This window comes from Mobula birostris, chromosome 6, assembly GCF_030028105.1.
Source record: "Mobula birostris isolate sMobBir1 chromosome 6, sMobBir1.hap1, whole genome shotgun sequence".
In the NCBI taxonomy this organism is placed as follows: domain Eukaryota; kingdom Metazoa; phylum Chordata; class Chondrichthyes; order Myliobatiformes; family Myliobatidae; genus Mobula; species Mobula birostris.
Genome location: NC_092375.1, coordinates 147,802,771 through 147,820,700, shown reverse-complemented (window position 1 = coordinate 147,820,700; position 17,930 = coordinate 147,802,771). Strand labels below are relative to the sequence as shown.

General features: G+C 36.2%; 1 protein-coding gene across 2 annotated transcripts in view; it reads right to left on the bottom strand.

The window, feature by feature from the left end:
* The window catches only part of armc8 (armadillo repeat containing 8), a 132,839-nt gene that overhangs the window by 76,252 nt on the left and 38,657 nt on the right, over positions 1-17,930 (bottom strand). For both annotated transcript variants that reach the window (XM_072261584.1, XM_072261585.1), the window contains exons 7-12: positions 16,450-16,530; positions 14,231-14,306; positions 13,344-13,434; positions 13,023-13,083; positions 8,144-8,344; positions 7,357-7,452 (exon numbers count right to left, since the gene is read on the bottom strand). In XM_072261584.1, coding sequence (XP_072117685.1) covers positions 7,357-7,452; positions 8,144-8,344; positions 13,023-13,083; positions 13,344-13,434; positions 14,231-14,306; positions 16,450-16,530 — 606 coding nt within the window. The remainder of the gene's footprint in view (positions 1-7,356; positions 7,453-8,143; positions 8,345-13,022; positions 13,084-13,343; positions 13,435-14,230; positions 14,307-16,449; positions 16,531-17,930) is intronic.

Sequence of the window (17,930 nt, the reverse complement as noted above, 5' to 3'; positions counted from 1 at the left end):
TTAAAATTAATAAATAAATCAATTACAGTAATTTTAAAAACATAAAAAGAAACATATTCATAGTTGATGGTAGGAAATTCATTTATATTGTATTGACAGTGTCATATATATTCATTCCTTAGATGCAAACTATCTTTATTTTACATTTCATGAAGAAAGTAGACTTGTAAGATTAGCACATTGAAAATGTTAAAAGTAACTCACAGCAATTTTAAATAAATGTTCCAATTCTACATGTACAGATTTATCAATTCATTAAGCAACAATTAAAAATCAGAAAAGTAGGCAGCAATATTAAGGTTGATATTATTACATACATTAGTAAATGTTTTCTGTTGCTTTGATTTATATTGAACACAGGGAGCAAGAGTGTGGTTTTCAAATGCAAAACAAGGAATGGAATTATTCCAGTAGTTGTAAATAAAGCATTAGCAACCGCATTGCTTCAGCTGTGCATTAATTAAGATTTGATAAACTGGTGAGTTCACCAGTTCCAATCCAGGATTATCTTACGTATCAGTTCAGATGGAAGATACTGAAATGTTGTACTTCTTTGCAGGTACTGCCTGATCAGCTGAACATTTTCAGTGTTTACAGTACTTCCTTACAATGGTATTTAAAGTAATTTTGAATTCTTCAATTTAGTGGGAATTGTTTTTATCCTGAAGATGAAGAATCAGTGCTACAGAATGGAATACATCTTTCTTCTGACAATCTTCAGAATGATGCACTCCCAAGTGCAGCATAGGCAGGTACAGATTATGTGCCTTAAATAAAGAAGCAAAATATTTTATTCCACCATAGAATAAATTTAGATGCTTCCTTCTAGGTGCCAAAATGAAATTTGATAACCTGCTGTACAATTTCATGTCTCTAGCAGGAGAAACCATTTTAAAATTCATTGTTGAATTGAAGACACCTTTCATTGAAGCATCAAATGCACAGCCATACATGGAAGAGTAATTATCCTGAATATCTATGATGAAAATCAAATGGAAAAATTATCCATCTCTTGATATCTTATTCTTAATCTTTCCTTGTGTCTCATTCTTCAAGAAATATTGGAATTACAAAAAGCATGCAATTTTCAGAAATAATAGGCTTCAGAGTGAAATACTAAACAAAAAAATCACAGAGCTTTTCCACTGCTACCATTGTGCATGGGATACAGCACATGACAGTCCAATCTGAAGCTGATAAAAGATTTCTTGCAGCTCAGAAATACAAAAGAAACTCAGTACGTGTAAATATGGGACAACGTGCAAAAGCAACTGCCTCTTAATTTACAGCAACAGCAAAAATTAAGGTTGCTTATATCAAAGCAAAGAAAATGAAATGACTACAATAGTACAATGAAATGCTGTAGATCCAATTAGGAAATGATCAACAAAATATTATTTTTTTTAAAAAGTCATATAGTTTGGAGTGCAGATGTAGGGCTAGAGAGAAATACAACCAAAGATGTTACACTACAGCAGACTTTTTCCCATCCAGACTAAATTTAATCCTTTTACTATTATTGCAATTTAATTCATTCAAATGTCTTATTGTATTTCTTATTGACAATTTTCACTGTTCGAGTTGATTTGCAGAAAAAAAATATAAAAACAATTCTCAGTGCAAGAGATTGTTGCATGCAGTAAATATCTGATTGATGACCTAGAGAAAGCACCTACCCATTTATCAGCTATGAAGGCAAACCAGAGATAAATGCCAGGAACAACCTCAGCAGGCCAAATGTAAAATAGTCAATTCCTGGTAATTAAAATTAACAAGCAACACACACAAAGTGCTAGAGGAACTCAGCTGGCCAGGCAGCATCTATGGAAAAGAGTAGAGTCGATATTTTGGGCCAAGACCCTTCATGACAAATACGAAAAATGATGAGGAGTCAGACTAAAAAGTGTGGGGGGCGGGGGAGGGAGGAAGAACCACAAGGTAATAGTTGAAACCCGGAGGGGAAGGGGAGGAGTAAAGTAAAGAGCCGAGTAGTTGATTGGTGAAAGAGATACAGGGCTACAGAAGGGGGAAATCTGATAGGAAAAGGGCAGAATGCCATGGAAGAAAGTAAAAGGGGGAGGAGCACCAGAGGGAGGCAATGGGCAGGCAAGAAGGTAAGGTAAGAGCACGAAAGAGGAAGGGGAATAGAGAAGTGGGTGGGGTGGGGGTGTGGTAGCTGAAGTTTGAGAAATCGAAGTTCATGCCATCAGGTTGCAGACTACCTAGATGGAATAACCTGAGTGTGACCCCATCGCAACAGCAGCGGCCACGGACTAACATGTCGGAATGGGAATGGAAAGTGGAATTAAAACAGGTGGCCACTGGTAGATCCCGCTTTTTATGGTGAATGAAACGTAGGTGCTCGATGAAGCTGTGTCCCAATTGGCATTAGGTCTCACTGATAAACAAGAGGTCACACCGGGAGCACCAGATATACTACATAACCCCAACAGACTCACAGGTGAAGTGTCACCTCACCTAGAAGGACTATCTAGAGCCCTGAATGGTAGTGAATCAGGAGGGGTAGGAGCAGGTGTAGCACTTTTTCCTGCTTGCAAGGGTACGTGCCAGGAGGGAGATCAAAGGGGAGCGATCCCTACGGAAAGCAGAAAGTGAGAGGGAAAGATGTGCTTGGTGGTGGGATCCCCCTGAAGATGGTGAAAGTTACAGAGAATTATGTGCTGGACGGAAAGACTGGTGGGGTAGTAGGTGAGGACAAGAGGAACCCTATCCCTGGCGAGGTGGCAGGAGGATGGGGTGAGGACAAAAATGCACAAAATGGAACCGATGTGGTTGACAGCAACATTGATTGTGGAAAAAGGAAAGCCTCTTTCTTTGAAGGAGGAGGTCACCTCCTTAGTTTTAGAATGAAAAGCTTCATCCTGAGAGCAGATGCGGTGGAGACGGAGGAATTGAGAGACAGGACTGGAGTTTTTGTAAGTAACGTGGTGGGTTGAGGTATAGTCCAGGTAGCTGTGAGAGTCAGTGGGTTTATAACAGACATTAATAGATAAGCTGTCTCCAGAGATAGATTAGCTAGATAGGTTTTCTGTCCATTTCAAAAATTAAGCCTCAGTTCCTAAACCCCAGATTACGAACACTTCATAGCTTCCTTTTCAATTCAGAAATTATAGCTTCAAGTTACCTCAGCTGACTTTTTTTTTGATTTAAATAATCATAAATGGTTAATTATGCACAAATAACAGATGTGAAAGTTTTGCAGTGATCAGTCATGCAAAAATATTTTCAAAGTCACAGGACAAAGCATAGATTTTACAGCAATGTAACTATGGCAATGCCCATGAGATACAAGTGACTCTAGCATACAGGTACATAGAAAAATATGTGCATGGTACAAGGATGTATTTCTCTACTCCAAACACCCAGGTTTTGGAAGTACACCAATATTTTGAAAAACATTCTCTAAAGAGCCTGCATCTGTTATACACATGCAATACACAATGATTCTACCCAAAACCGTATGTTCCGGATAGTGAATGTATCCCTCAAACTTTTATAAGATATCTAACTACTAAATTGATCTAGAAAATGTTCAGGTCTATTAGTACTTCTTGAGTAACCTAGAGACAATGCCCAAACTGATACAGTAAAGCTGTAAGTCAAAACCAGGGCTCATATGTTTCAGAGGCGCGCTCCATTTAGCAGACATTGCAATGTGAAAGACTGAAGGCAGAAGGGGTAGATCTAAAATTCTATAGAATTGTTCAGTGGAGTAGCTGATAAATAGACAGGTGTGAATCGACAATCCCATTCCTAATATCGAGCATGAACAATGGAATAGCAGTCTATCGGTTCAACTGGAAAATGGAACATCCAGATCAATATAAAACAACAGGAAATAAGTGAGTTTGGTTCATATTCATGCAGATCAGTGCCCAGATACAAACAGGACCTAAATGCATGCAATTTAAATACAAGTTTAGCTGTGTACATGATATGTTTATTCCTTTCCATCACAATAAAGGAGAAATGAACTATGATCAACCGAAGGTGATTAACAACAAAGGGTGAACACAAAGAACAGTAGTCAAAATCAATCAAATAATTGTTTTTTTTTAATCTGACAAGTTGTGAAGGATGTGCTTTTCACCAAAAATTCACAAACTGTGAAAAAAGAGGTTCTTCAAAGCCTAGTTTATAGATTTGTTGGAACTGCTGTTACCCATTAAGGTGTGCTGTGGTTGAAAGCTGTTTGTGAAAATCAAGGGGTGACATACAACTAAAAAAATTTTGGTTACTAAATTTAACTATTAAGTCAGATATGGTTTGTTGGTATAAGTTCGCCCAGGTGACATTTTTCTTGAATTTGTAAACTGGATTACTGTAATATGCACCGAGGTTTTCTTTAATGATTATAAATTGCTTACTTGGCATGAGTGGAATAGTGTCCAATGCTTTTCATCACAATTTAGGAAAACTGACAGTTGGGAAAGTGCATAAATTTACTAGATTTGAACATGGGGAAAGGGGTTTCAGTTATCAGGAAAGACAATATAAGATGTGATTGTTCTCCTTAATGCAAAATAATAAAGCCATTCAAAATTAAAGATTTTGATATTGTTTCTCCCAACCTCCCCTGATTAAATTTTGAATAGTTAGGGAAAAGGGCAAAGTTTAAAAAAAAACTGTGAAAATCCTTGGACTATCGAAGAGCTGATTTCAGTCAGTTGAAACGGGACTTGGTCTGATTGGATGGAGCCAGAGGTTGGCAGATAAGCCAGGATATGAGCAATGAGTGCTGATCAAAGTAGTGCATTCTGGTTGTAGAGAAAAGTATCAGAGAAAGTACATTCAGTCCAACTAAAGAGTTCTTCAGGTATTAGACAAACATCAAAGTAAACACCTTACTATTACAGGATCAATTGTAAGGTTATAGATTAATTTTATTTGTCACATGTACATCAAGACATACAGTGAAATGTGGTGTTTGCATCAAACCAAATGAACGAGGATCGTGGTGCCTGCAAGTGTCACTATGCTGCTTGTGCGAATGTAGCATGCCTACAACTTACTACCCTAAACATACATCTTTGTAATGTGGGAAGAAACCAGAAAACCTAGAGGAAAGCAATGAGCTCAAGGGGAGAACGTACAAATTTCTTAAGATAGTGGTGGGAATCAAACCCCAATCAGTGATTGATGGTGCCGTAAAGTCATTGTGCTAACTGTTACATTACCTTGCCGCCCTTGTTTGATGAATGTGATAAGTACAAAGCTAAAAAATAATATCAAATGGCAGCTTTTCATACTGAAGGGATACATATACTTGTGTCTCTCAGGTCCAGTGTTCAAACCAAATTTCAAAATTCTTCCTGATGCACATCTAGAATGTCGAATTGAGTAGCCAGGTCATCTTTTTTAAAATTGTAGATAATATAAAATTTGGCAGTGCAGTAAACAGTGGGGCTGGGACTGGATAAAGAACAACAGAACTGAGGATAAAGACAACAGTAAATAGGACAAAATTTAATTCAGATATATGAGAAATAAATCATTTTGCTTTTGTTGGATAAAAGATTTTATTTGCATAGGTAGATGAGAGAAACTAGAATTTCACGTCACATGCCAGTGATAATAAACCTGATTCTGATTCTTTAAGGCAGGGACGTTAAGGTTAAATTTGCTAGAGGTGTTCAAAATAATGGATCTTGAAAAGGTAGATAAGAAAAAAACTACATCCACCAGTCAAAGATCATTGAACAAATTGAAGTTTTAGGAAAATAGCTGAAGGGCACCTGAGACAAGGAAAAGAAGTGCTTCGTAATCTAGAATACAGGCCTGAAGGGTCCAAGAAAGATTAAATAGTATCTTATAAAAGGAAACTGGATATGTTAAAGGATGGGACAATAATTGCATGTCCACACGAAGGAAAGGAATGTGAGAATATTTGATATAATTTTCTAAATAAATATGCTTAAAAAAAAACACCTCCAGTGTCTTATAGTACCACAATATGCTTTGAAATTATAAAAGTCTCTGATGTGTACTATAAGTAAAATGTTGCTTTCTCTTCAACTGGGAAAACATGTAAAGGGTAGATTTATTTAAAATCTCAAGGCCATTTTGAAGTAATGTCCTTCTGTGCTTTCTTTCACCTGCACTCAGCAGTCAACGAGTGCTGTTGCATTAAGTAGGCACTAAAAACCACATTACCTTATTAGAATGGGACATTTCAGGTGTCCTGTACAATTACTAAATATTACATTTTCAAACAAAGGCATCTAAAACCGAAGTTATATACTAGCACATGAATAGTACCATGTAAGTGCACTGAATACTACACTGGAAGACAGCACACATGCAAAATCATATACGGAAATATCTAAGATTCACTTATCCCAGTAGTCCAAGGATTGTAAAAACATAACTTCTGAAAAAAAGTGATCAAAATGCCTCGCCACTTGAAAATCAAAACAAAATGAAGTGATCTTAATAATCACCAAGGAGCCTCCATTCTGAGGTAAAAATTGCTTGGAGAAATTCATGTGGGCAGATTATATTCAAAATCCGTATCATTACTTTAATAAGGTTGACAATTTAATTACATGAAAATGTTAATGCTACATGATTGCAGCAAAAGGATAGCAAGGCTGAAACTTCCATAACATTGCAAGAGCAATATGGGAGCCTTTAAGTTTTCCAACATTGTACGATTTTGAGGATCACTATTTGCATGGAGAACATAGCACTCCCTTTTTTTTTTAAAAAGGCCAAAGACAAATTGGCAAATTTACTGGCTTATCACTCACTGTGTAAGAAGTCTTTAAAAACAAACAATATTTTAAATGCAGTTATTCAAAGGTGCCCTGGAAATAGTGTTTTGCTTTACTGTATATTCAGAAAACAAGCTACCAGCACTGTCATTGCACAAAGCTTTATTTACAATTAAACTTGCACACAGCAACACAAATGAACACATCAGCAGGCCACAAATTAAAAGTGATACAGAAACAGAAGCTGAGTACTTCAGTTTGCAGCAGGTAGGTAGGCAAGCATTTATATAACTGGCATTACAGTGCTACTGCAATATGTGAGTCAGTACTATACACTATACTTCACAGTGCTAATTTTGTTACTATTGTTACGAACTCATGCAAAGAATGTAACTTAAATCCGGTGCAGGTCAACACAGGAAACACCAGCACTTGTCATTCCAACATGAATATGTCACAACTCATTTTCCTAGACAAACGAGTCTCAAGCGCATTCATTCTTCAGATCTGATTATGCTCTTTCGCAAAGTCACTGTTAATTCTCTTCACCTTGTTGTCAGGTTGACGTCACTCCCTGCCTGTTGGTTGCCAGGACCGGGGGACGCCCCTCTCCTAGACTCACCTTCTTCCGGATGTCTTCATCATTCGCTCCAAGAGAGGCGTACAACTTGAATGCAGCTTGGCGAAGTTCATGAGCATGTTTGAGGTCATGGTCAAGCTGAAGTTCATTAGAAAAGAGAAAAAAAATGTACATTTACAATTGAACATTAGATATAATTACTTCTAGTCATTAGAAAGAGATTTGGTGCTGAATCAAATAAAATGATCCATTTTAATTCCTCTTAGGTTAAAAGATACTCAATCATTTTAGAAAAAAGTGTTTTCCAAATGAAACACAGAAGACTCTACATAAATTATTACAGACAAAACAAGGTGCTATTTCACTAACATTATTGTAGATAACAAATACAGCATGCATATTTCATTAAATAAATTGCAACTATAAAGATAAGATTTGCTCCATGAATCACAGTCATCCATGAATGCAAGACACAAATAATTCAAATAACTGCTTTTGCTGAAGATTTACAAGCACTCAGCAATCATTAAGGAATCTTATTCAAAGTGGAGGGCGCCACCTTTTGGAAAAAATAAAAATTAATCCCCAACCTGGAGACACAATTTGACTGACAATATATTCATTGTCTTTTATCTTCTGATTCATTGGGTCAACAAGAGGACACAAAAGGAAGCAAAATATGCATTAAAATTTAGCAAATTAAAGTTTGATACTTGTGTAGTTAATCACCTCAGTAAGTGATTATAATCTATTGATAATATTCCAATTATAGCAAAAGTTATATTTCCTCCAAAGGTTAGAAGTGCTGTAACTAAGATAGAAAACTTACCCTTTTGATATCTGTGATTGCACAGACTGAACTAGGATACTTGAAGTAATCTGCAAGCATGGCAATAAGATGATCCGTGATGCTAGCAATCCTTTGCAGCTCCACATCAGGTTCTATCAAGTATGCCAAGGTTTCAGCACCTTCCACACGCTCTTCCAGCAGCCTCTCTTTACTGCACATCCTAACAAGGCATGGGAGAGTCTGAATGAAAAGGAATTATGGTTAATCAAGATAGATGCAACATATACAATATTCTCATTTCCCCATACATAGGCATGAGGCCCATCGGAGTATAACTGGAAACATGAATTTCTAGCCTTAGGCCCACTAGTAACTAGCATGTAAATCAACACCTGCAATCAATAGTATTGTATGTATTCTTCCAAATATAGGTCATGTTCGCTTGTCTTTTAAAATTCTATCAAATGAGCCCACATAAATTTATGTAACATGACCGCTACGATGCATGTATGTTTTGGACAGGACGAAGAGTTATAACAAAGTGAATTTTGAAATTTAGTTTAATAACATGCTAGATTTGGTCCTACCATGAACTGTCCTCGGTCACATAACTTCATATGGCAAACAAGAGAAAATCTGCAGATGCTGGAAATCTAAGCAACACACACAAAATGCTGGAGGAACTCAGCAAGCCAGGCAGCATCTATGGAAAAGAGTACAGTCCTGCTGAAGAGTTTCAGTCCAAAACATCAACTGTACTTTTTTCCACAGATGCTGCCTGGCCTGCTGAGTTCCTCCAGCATTTTGTGTGTTGTTCAGATGCTTAAAATCTGAAAGAAAAGTAAATCGCTGGAAACACTCAATGTTAAAAGTCTGAGTGTTTCCAGCATTTTGTTGTAATTACTAAAATCCTGGATCACCAGCCATTTTTAAACAGTTAACTGTTGTGATAGAACAATTTAAATTGTTTGTTCCATGGTCCAAAGAAGCTGATTGGCATTGTATTAACAGGCACTCCAACCATTGAAGACACTTGTATTCTATATTAACAATATGCTTTGCCGCTGTGAGTTTAAAGATCAACCAAAGTGAAAATCTAGTATGTTCTTAAAAGTAAAAAGTGGCACAAGTGGTGGAATGATCTGGAATAAAATGCAAGCCTATTGCCCTAGTGGCATAAATCAACTAGCAGGTTCCACTAATAACCCTCTTCAGTTGAATCTAATGATGATTCTGAAGCACTTTGGGATATTCTAACATTGTTAAAATGAGCTGCTGAAATGAAAGCCTATTATTTGTTGAATACCATTTCATGTTGTCGTCAGCTGCCCAAGAAAACAAATACCATTTTCTCTCTGCATTTATCCCTCAGGAAGTAGCAGTTTTCATGCAAAAAAAAATATTTTTTTTATCTTAAATCAATATGCTAACATGTAAAAGGCAATGCCATAGTTTGCAGCAGATTTTCAAAGATCTCAACAGAGAGCATTTTTGCAGGAAGTGGACAACATAAACTTCTGAAAGATTCTAACATTTTAAATACTTCATTGTAGAATTCCAATCCATACAGATACAAAGAACAACTGAAATGCTATGGACCATGGATGAACCACAGTTATTAAGATATAGAGAAAGGATTCAGCAAAGACGTGTCGAGGAGAAAGGAACAAACACAATAAAAGTCAGTGAAAGGTAACTCCAGTAAGGCTTTTCCACTAAGGAAAAATAAAGTGAAGGAGGTTGAAAGGTTCTTGAACCACTGTTTCATGCTTCACCTCAAACTGCTTGTAGAAGAGACTTGATTATCCTTTAAAGTGCAAAGGGATAAATATGTGACAAAAAGGAATATGAAAAGATCCAGGAAGGATTAGAGTTACATCAATATGCACAGGTAGTAGGGACCAAACAACTGCCTGTCATGTCATTCCTGTTCAGAAAAACAAGCCAATAAAGACACCAATCCTTATTGCAACAGTGTTTTCAAATGAGAAATACTTCCACGTATGCAGATATTAAAAATGTATGGCACGTACAAACAACTGAATTAGGAACAGAACGCCACTTGGCCCCTCAAGCCTCCTCTGCCTTTCAGTAAAATCAAAGCTTTTCTGAATGTAACCTCAACTCCCCACTCCCACCTAACTCCGGTAACGTTTCACTCACTTGTTTGTCAAGGACTGTGTCAGTATCTGTCATAATCTACTACATTTGTATTCAGTTCCTTAGTAGTAAGCACAATTAAATTCTGAAGACACAACAGATTGCTGGGATCTGGAGCAATACAAAAGTTGTGGGAGGAACTCAGTGAGTCAGCAGCATCTGTGAAAGCAATGTTTCATATCAAAGTCCTCCATCAGGACTGACAGTGTAAAGGGGAGAATCAGTGGGGATGAGGTAGGAGCAGCGAATAGCTAGATCCAAATTAGGAGGGGTTTATAGGCAGATGGAGAATTGGGCGGGGGGAGGAAGGGGAATAGATAGTAACAGAGGCTGAGTGGCAATGAGTGGAGACATCAGCAGTGAGGGGAGGGGACAGCGGTCAGCGTGGGTGTAGGTGTTAAACAGATGGAACAAGGGGAAAAAATGGGTAACTGAGCTGGGGGAAAGAAGGGGGCGTGAGAGGACTTGGAGAAGAAATAAAGTAACAGCAGTGATCAGGGCGACCTGAAATTAAGACTTCAAATGTCTTTGGGTGTACACTACAAATGGATGCCGTTCCTTTAGTAGGAGAGACAGACAACAGACACGTTGTTCTTGGAATGGGGAGGGGAGTTGAAATGGCTTGCAACCAAGAACTTAACAATAACATTCCGTTCGCTTTCTTAGTACTTGCTGAACATGCACTTTTTTTTTTTGAAATGCTATTTTGGACATTCAGATTGATCCGCATCTCAAAGCTCAGCAATCCAGAACACAATTCATGATAAGTACATGATACCTAAGGGGCAACAATGCTTCTAATGACTATTGCAGCATTGCTATACATTTGTTAAATTATAGAGAAATTAACTTCAGTAATTTAAAATAAAATTTAAAAGGTATATTTTTTCTTTTTTTGCACTAATTCCTTGGCTCTCCCCAGGGCAGTTTTCTCGTTTTCACAATGCGTACCTACATGTATTCCTGGTGATAAGGTGTTTTAAAATTCTGGGAGAAGATGGAAGAAAATAAAAGTTTTGATTGTGCTTTCTTTTAAAAGAATGATTTAAACTATTATTATTTAGATTAATAGTACAGGTCCATTATTTTTTCAGTTTGTCTAAATATGACAATGAACTGCAAAACATACTATTTTACCTGACTACATATGGAATAATGATTTTTACAAAAAACAAGTAAAACAACTTAGAGTGTCTTAATTATATTGGTATTAATTACATTTAAAATTCAAAATTCCAACTCTCAATAATTTGATCTTTCAAGAAGCAATGACAAGACATTATCAATACTATAATGTGTCCAGCAAAACTAAATTTATGACATAAATTTTGGCGTATGATGGATTAATCTGCCACTCTCTCACACAGCTATTTAATTGTTCCATTTACTGGCATATTAACTACAAAGTTAATATTGTTAATAAATAACAACAAAGTTGTCTTTCTGCATTAATATTAAACGATGTAGGCTTGAACCATAGCCTATTATCTAAAAAACAGCACTCCATATAGTGCCAAATGGGGATAGAGTACACTCTGTCCTGTATGAGCTACATTAAAAATAATACTTTATATCTTCTTGCAGATCCCTAGGTAAAATCACTTGTGATGAAAACACAAGGAATGAAGGCAAGTATAGGGAGGGGTGAACCAAAGTAAAAGTGGACCAGAGCACACAGGCATAATTCTGTTAACATATATACTTCCTTTTTATATGTAGGAAAACATGAAAACTTGACAAGCACAAGGAATTAGGTGACTTTCATTGCACTATAGACTGAGTACAGACAAGGGGGCATGATTGCAGTGTTGAGTTTACTTTTAAGAAACTTGGATTCAAGAAGTCAACAGGAAGTGTATATAGAGGAAAGCTGTTTATCACATAGGTAAAGTTCTGTTGTAGGATACACTAGTAGCGAAAGTATGTGGGGAAGAAACAGGAATTAAGCTGTCAATCATTGTAAACAATAAATAAATGAGACAAACAAATAACTCTATCACAGTATTCACTAACGTGGCAAATACATGTGCACATAATTGTAGAAGAGATTTTTTAAAAAGCGACGCACACCCTAACTTAATTATTACTAGGAAGTATTGATTTGAAGCAAAAAAAACTTGGGAGGTATCTTGACATGACAACTTCTATTGCTTCTCCTCCTCCTCGCCACCTTCTTATTCTGCCCGCTACCCCTTTATTTCCAGTCCTGATGAAGAGTCTCAACCAAAAACATCGACTGTTTATTCCTCTCCATAGATGCTGCCTGGTCTGCTGAGTTCCTCCAGCATTTTGTGTTTGTTGCTCTGGATTTCTAGCACTCTTGTTCATGGAGATACTCTTGTTCTGGACTGGAAGGTATACCCACATCCATTACAAGTAGTATCCTAAGGCAACTTTCTCCTATGACAATTTTGTAAACAGGAAGCAAAGGGAAAAGTGATAAACAATTCAATATGGTCACTGGGATTCACATGTCATTTATTTTCCTTCTGCAGGATAATCCAGACACAGCTCAAGCACAAATGAGAAATTTATATGGAACTTCATGTTTGTACTCAACTTGCCCATCATAGCTTTCAATCATTCTATTATCTGGAACTGCATTCTTAAAACAAAGTACTTTTTGTCAGAAACCATTATATGGCTGAATTATCTTTCATCATATTATGAACACTGCACAAATAGAGACACACACAGCAAAATAAACAGCATGTTACAAGTAAACAAGCAGATTACACTTTTGAAATTTCATACCTACCTTTAAAACTATACTGTTATCATCTGTCCGAATTGCTCCAGCCCTGCACATGTATGTCAAACTGAGAAATGGTAAAATTCGGTTAGAAATTACAGAAATCATCTTCACTGAATATACAATACAAAGAACTTTTTATAAATTACATGAACCAGCCAAGCTGCGATAATATCTTTACCACTAAATAAGTATTTCCAAATTATTAGTATTAGGAACCATAAAATTCTGAACTGCTAAATTCAAATTTGTAGGAGCAGCTTATGTAAAAGATTAGCAAAATCTGCATGTGACCAAATGTCACTAAGGAGAAAATTGAATTGGTACCATTTTGCGGATGTCAGCTGCATTTCAATAGGTTTATCCCTCTGCATCATCTTCACAAATACTTGGGGTAACAATTCACCATCTACCAACACTAAAATAGAATACAAATCATATTAGGCATGTTTTAAACAAGATGATTGAAGAAGTGATACTTGACTGGTCTTTTTAGCAACTTTTACGTGAAAGAGCTTTTATAGTAACCAAATGGACAAAAACAGCAAATATTGTATAATAACAAAATATACATCACTCTTCTGAGCCGTACCAGAACACTCCCCCAGAAGACATACTGTATAATGGCATGAAAACCACGTGATGGCTTTGAAGTCAAAAAAAGTGTTATGGACCAATGCAATCACTGGTTTGAAACACCAGAGGGCACATTTTATCAGTAAAATAAGCACAACTTCAGAAAGCAGCAGCCCACACATTACAAGCATTTAATTAATCTTTCAGTGACTAAAATTGTATTCTAAAATATGTGCCAGCAAACCTACAGAGGACATCAACTTACTAGTTCAACTGAAGCACCGGGAGAAAAAAAAAATGCTATTTTAAAAAAAATTAGGTGAAATGTTAAGCATACTGGTGAAAAAATTAAAAAGAACTGCACTTTGATGCTCATTTCATACAATAAATTTCACTTCATTCTTTGACTCTATTCCATTATCCAATAAGACCAACCTCCAATAACTACCTTATTCCCATACCATTTAATACAAGTAATTAACAAGATATGTCAAATTGATTTAAAATACTCTTTACCAATCCTTTCAGATTCTGGGGAGTACAATTCTTATTGTTGACCATTTGAACATTTTATTTCCAAGAAAGTGAAATAAGACTAAGTTAGTAGACCAAGAAATCAAGCAAAAAACTCTACTCACCATTCACAAGAGTCAAAGAAACTTGAGGATTTTCATAAGCCAGGACTGAAAAGCATTTTAATGCCTGCATTTGAACCTATTGAGAAACAAAATAAAACTTTATACTCAAATCATTATATCTACGCTACAGTAAACTGCATTAAGAGTGCAGTCTTAAATATAAGAAAATCAAACTTTAACCGAACCAAAGAAAATTGCTTGCACTAAAGATGATATGGTTGTTGTTTCCTGAATCATGTTAAAACAAAAACTGAAACTTCTTGGCCCTATATTCTCTCTCTACTTTAAACACTTAAACTTTGAAAAGTACATGTCTGAGAGAAAAACTGAGAAGTGGGCTTAAGAAGAGATAGGGCCTTATGGCATGAACTTATCATTATGCAGAGATGAACAATTCTCCTCCCTAGCTACAGGAGTAGTACCAGATGACTGAAGGAGAGCAAATGTTGCTCTCTTAATAAAGAAAGGTTATAGGGATAATCCTACTATAGATTTGCAAGTCTTACATCAGTAGTGGGCAAACTAATGTTAAGTACTCTCAGAGACAAGATTTTTGAGCATTTGGGAAAGTATAGTATTTAATAAGAAAAGGCAGCATAGCTTTGTGAGTAGGTTGTGCCTCATGAGCTTGAGTGACTTTTTCAAAAACAGCAAAATAAATTGATGAAGGTACAGCAATGGTTGTGCACTATTTGAATTTTAGTAATGTATCTAACAAGATTCCCAATGAAAGGCTCATCCAGAAAGTCACAAGATATGGGATCTATGAAAACTGGGCAGTGTGGATTCAGAATTTGCTAGCTCAAAGAGTAATAGTGGATGTATTCTGTTTGGAGGTCCATGACTAAAGGTGTTCTGCAGGTTATTAAGAGACTCTGGTTCTTCGTGATTTTTATAAATGATATGGACAAGGATGTGGAAGGGTGGGAAAGTTTGCAGATGACACAAAGGTTGGTGGTGTTGTCTAAAGTGTAAAAGGTTATCATAGGTTACAACGGGACATAGACAGGATTCAGAGATGGACTGAGAAGTGGCAGATAGAGTTCAATCCTTAAAAGTTTGAAATAATAAATTTTTGAAGGTCGAACTTTAAGGCAAGGTACAAGATTAATGACAGGTTTCTTAGCAGTGTGGAGGAAGGTGGATCTTAGGATCGAAGTCCATAGATCCCTCAAAGTTGCCATGCAAGTTGATAGGGTGGTTAAGAAGACATATGGTGCTTTGGTCTTCATCAGACGAGGGATTAAGTTCAAGAGCTGTGGAGTAAAGTTACAACTCTATAAAATTCTGATTAACCAACACATTAGAGTATTGCATTCAGTTTTGGTTGCCTCGTTATAGATTGTGGAAGTTTTTTTAGAGAAGGTGCTCTGATATTTAAATATCATTGATATGTCTAGAGAGGGGGTTCACTTCACCAGGATTTTCTTCTGTTTACACTTTTCAATACCTTGATCCATTTACTGCAAAAACTCTGATTTCAAGTACTCTAAAGCTCCATCTCCACATGCTTAGATATCTGTATTCCCAATATCTTATCCCCAAAGTGCCACTCGCTTCAGGTTCTCATTACTAAAATTAATAATTGTTAGTCATGTGTTTAAATCCTTCAAGAGCTTTGCATTTCCTTTATCTACTAGCGCATTGCTTTCTGATATCTTTATATCAATGTCTCTAGCTATATATTAAGGGAATAAATTGCAGGCACTCCTTTTCAAGAGCAACTGAAGACTAATAAAAGGATTAACGTTTGTAGGTAATTGACAAACGTTCAGATAACGAAATACAAAGCTGCAATGACATCTATCAATACTATTGTTTTTCCTTGGATGTTATAGAACTCAAGTTCCTCCAAAACCATATTGAAAAGATTATGAAGCACTCCCCTCTGCCATCCGATTCCTCAATGGACATTGAAGCTTTGGACACTACCTCACTTTTTTTGTTAATATATTGTACTTGGGTTTTTTTGCACATTTTTTAATCTATCCAATATACATATACTGTAATTGATTTACTTATTTATTATTATTTTTATTTTATTTTCTCTTCTCTTCTATATTATGTATTGCATTGAACCTCTGCTGCGAAGTTAACAAATTTCACGTCAGATGCCAGTGATACTAAACCCGATTCTGATACTGAAAAAATTCATAAGCAATACTTGAAAAAAAACATTTTTAAAGTGAATTATCTCTATTTAATTTTCAGGCACTTACTTTGTATGAAGTTGAGGTCAGTAGATGGGCAATGTTCTGCACCGCACCATGGTTGAACAATACAGCCTGATGCTCTGGAGTCTGTAACAAAGGCAGCAGTGAAATTGTCAAGCATGTCACTCTCACTATTGCTATTGAATAAAACCAAAAGTAGCCCAGATGGAGAAAAAAGTGAGAAATAACTACATAGCTAAAATAATAAGACAAGTAAGATTAACTCATTTTTATATGGAAAAGAAATTTGACAGCCAAATATTATTTTACTTTAAACAATATGAACATCTAAGAGCAAAACAGCTGAAATGATTGTTTAAAAAAATTGCTACTAAAACCAAAGTCAACAATGAGGATTAAGGACACCAAGATTCTAAGTTAACAGAGACGACAATCTTCTGCAAACAATTTGTAGATAGCAGTATGCCCTGACATGCAGGCAATTGAATAAAATGATGCAAATATGGACATAGCTCTTGGCATTTTACTTCATATGCTTAATGACTGGGAAAGAGGAGAAACTGAAAAAATTAGGTTCCAGAGTTTTGAACTCTGCAAAGTCACAGCATACATTTCATTTCAGACAAATAGATTCTTTATGTTGTATAATTTGTTAATAATTTATAGCTGATTAGTATCAGTGCCAACATTTTAGACTGGTAGAGGCAGATACAATTAACATTTAAAAGATATTTAACAGGTACATGGATAGGAAAAGTTTCGAGTTAGGCTAAATGTAAACAAATGGAACATGCTCAGGAAGGCAACTTAGCCAGCAAGAACAAGTCATCCAGGAAGGCAACTTAGTCAGCAAGAACAAATTGTCCAAAGAGTCTGTTGCCATTCTGTTTAACTCAATCCCTTTGATGAATCTCGGGGGCATATGTTCATGTGTGGAACTTCATTCTTCCCTGTTTTGAGGACTTCTGTAGAGTTTCTATCAGATCCCGATACTTCGCATTTTTTCAACTGTTTCATAGCCTTTCTCACATTATCATGGGTTGAATTAATTCAAACGCACCTCTTACTGAGTGATGCAACAGCAAGTAAAAAGCACTTTAGACAAAAATCTCAACTAAAACGCTCTGCAAAGTGCTTCCTGAAACAAGCACTGACTGCTTCTATATTAAATCTCCTAAATCCAAAGTCTCAAAGGACTATGTCCCACACTGTACAAAGCTTTGTGATATGTACATAGAGTGTCGGACCTCCTTCACTTTCTCTTCCCATCATCAGTTCCTCATCTTACACATCACCTTTTAAACCTCTGCTTCAGCTCACTGTTGACTTTATTTCTTTTGTTTAGAATCAATGTAAATTCCTCCAAGCACAAAAGGCAAATATATTTGTGATTGATTAGTTTGTGAATCACATATCAATCCTCATGATTTCTAGTGTACACAGTGAATGATAATCATTGGCATAAGGACATCCCAAATATCAATGATGCACTCCTGCTGCAGTAAATTGAAATTCATCTGCATTTT